The sequence below is a fragment of the Sinocyclocheilus grahami genome, unplaced genomic scaffold (assembly GCF_001515645.1).
Source record: "Sinocyclocheilus grahami isolate Dianchi unplaced genomic scaffold, SAMN03320097.WGS_v1.1 scaffold4328.1, whole genome shotgun sequence".
NCBI classification, from domain to species: Eukaryota; Metazoa; Chordata; class Actinopteri; order Cypriniformes; family Cyprinidae; genus Sinocyclocheilus; species Sinocyclocheilus grahami.
Genome location: NW_015509289.1, coordinates 7,701 through 10,169, shown reverse-complemented (window position 1 = coordinate 10,169; position 2,469 = coordinate 7,701). Strand labels below are relative to the sequence as shown.

Here is a 2,469-nt window from a genome sequence, read left to right as displayed (position 1 = left end):
GCTGATAAAAACATCACAATAATCCACAGCACTCCAGTCCATCCGCTCACATCTGAAGACAAAAGCTGAACCAAATCCATCAAGACGTTTTTAACTAAAATATGAGTCCTCTATTCATAATAATGCTTTTTACTGCTGTGGCTTTGATTGGAACAATTTTCAGTAGCAAAATTGAGCAAAAACAGTCAATATTGTGTCTAAAATGTAAGACACTTAATTTTAACTTCTTGTTTATTGAACTATAATTGTATAAAATCAGTCACATTGCAATCGTGCTGATATTCGGGAAAACATCTTGGTCGTGTAATGTTGCTTACCTATATCATATATTATAAATATCTTTTTTTTTCTAGCGCAGTATGCATCTATAACTTTCTGTGATATACTTTGTGTGCTGTTGCGCTCATTTGTTTTGATTTGAGTCTCTCTCTCTCTCTCTCACTCAGGCTGCACGAGCCTCATCTGCCACGACATAAAAAAAAATTAAAAATTAAAAATAATTTACTAAAGCTTTACTGTAAAACTGTTCCAAAAACAGCCATTATTTGCATCAAAATGAATAAAAACAAAATAAAATTAAGCTTTTTTTTTGTAAAAACACTTACGCTAAAAACTAATAAAAATAAAAAATAAATTAATATATTGCAAAAATGCTCAATCATAACTCCTTAATAAATAAATACTATAAACATGCATTTTAGTTCCACTCACTCCACAACAAATCCTATAAATGTAATGGTATTCAGAGCAAAACATGAATTAAAAAAAAAATATATATATATATATATATATATTAGTGCTGTCAAAAGATTAAGTTTTTTGTTTACATAATATGTCTGTGTTTACTGTGTGTATTTATTATGTATATTTAAATACCCACACATGCATGTATATATTGTATGTGTGTGTCTTTATATATACACATAATAAATAAACACAGTAAACACAGACATATGTAAACAAAAACTTTTATTTTGGATGCGATTAATCGTTTGACAGCACTAATATATAGATATCTATTAAATAAATTATAGTGCCATTCTTTATAACCAACATTTATTATAAACGCCAAGCCTTAATTTTATTTAAAGCGAAACGGAAACGACTGTCGTGTGGGAAATGTGCTCACAAACCTCTCATGCAACACGAATCCAAATATTTTGCATGCTTGACGTTAACTGCATTATATAAGTCGCAACAAATGCAATTTAAGCTGCTGTGGATAAAAGCATCTGCCAAATGGATAAAACGCAATACGAGCCCTGGAAAGTGTGCGCATTCAGAGGTTAAGCGTGCCGTCACTCACCCCGTGCAGCTTGAAGAACCTCTCGATCTCCTCGCTCTCTCCTCCAGCGCTGCTCACCAGCAGGTGGCGCAGCTGATCCACCGGCCGCAGCTTGTGGAAGATGTGACTCCCCTGAAGACGGAAAACAAACCGTGAGAGACGAACAACATGAAGAACATCTCAACGGGAGGTTCAATCATTAGCGATCGACCGATATTGTTTTTTTTGACAGCCGATGCCGATATCTTGGAAAGCAGGGTGGCCGATATAATTTAATTAATTTGAATTAACATTTAAGAAATCATTTGAAAATGGATTAAAAAATACAAATGTTATATAAACATACTTGTACTTTAGATGACAAAGTATTTTTCACAATTAAATATTAAATATAAATATAATTAAACATTGTAACCAACAGGGCACTCAGTGATCTGGTAAGTTTGTGTGCATTGGGAATCTTTTTTTTTCAAATAAAGCCAAGATAACACTCATTGTACACACAGCACACAGTGAAAATTACATGAATATGACGGTGGGCAAATGCATAAAGCTCAGCATAATTTCAATTCACGAGTTTATGATCATGCAGGCCACATGCACACTTCACAAGATCTCACAGCTGGATCCGACTAAGTATGTGAAATTAAATGTTCATTAGTCATTCAAAGATTTTTTAAAACGATATAAATGCGTATTTGCTGAATTCTGACGGCAAACGAGAAAGCATTATAATGTTTCCTCTCTATTACTAATAATATTATTAGACAGACTTCTATCCGTATTAGACAGAATTGTTAAACGACGACAGCGAACAAGAGGGAGAATGTGAGCACTAGGGATATGCCGGTATCAAATTTTCATGTTGCGATTAATTGCTAATGCTTTTATTACAATATACGGTATTATCACGATATTGAAATTGTTTTAAAAAAGTGCTGTCATAATACAGTATAACAGGTTTAATAACTTTTTTCTTATAACAAAAATAACTGAACATTTAAATGCAATAAAGCAATACAGAAAAATTTATAAAGTTACAAGTTTTACACAGATTAAAGTGCAAAAGAACCCTTTACAATAAGACCTCATTAGTTAAGCTTAGTTAATGCATTAACATTCATAATGAGCAATAGCTACATTTGCTACAGAAGTTATTAATCTTTGTTTAAAAAATACAAGTC

At 32.2% G+C, this 2,469-nt stretch overlaps 1 protein-coding gene across 1 annotated transcript in view; it reads right to left on the bottom strand.

The window, feature by feature from the left end:
- The window catches only part of LOC107576782 (nuclear pore complex protein Nup155-like), a gene marked incomplete at its 3' end in the record, with an annotated part of 10,311 nt that overhangs the window by 4,925 nt on the left and 2,917 nt on the right, over positions 1 to 2,469 (bottom strand). Inside the window, exon 4 of the mRNA XM_016262913.1 lies at positions 1,307 to 1,417. Within this exon, the coding sequence (XP_016118399.1) occupies positions 1,307 to 1,417 (111 nt within the window). The remainder of the gene's footprint in view (positions 1 to 1,306; positions 1,418 to 2,469) is intronic.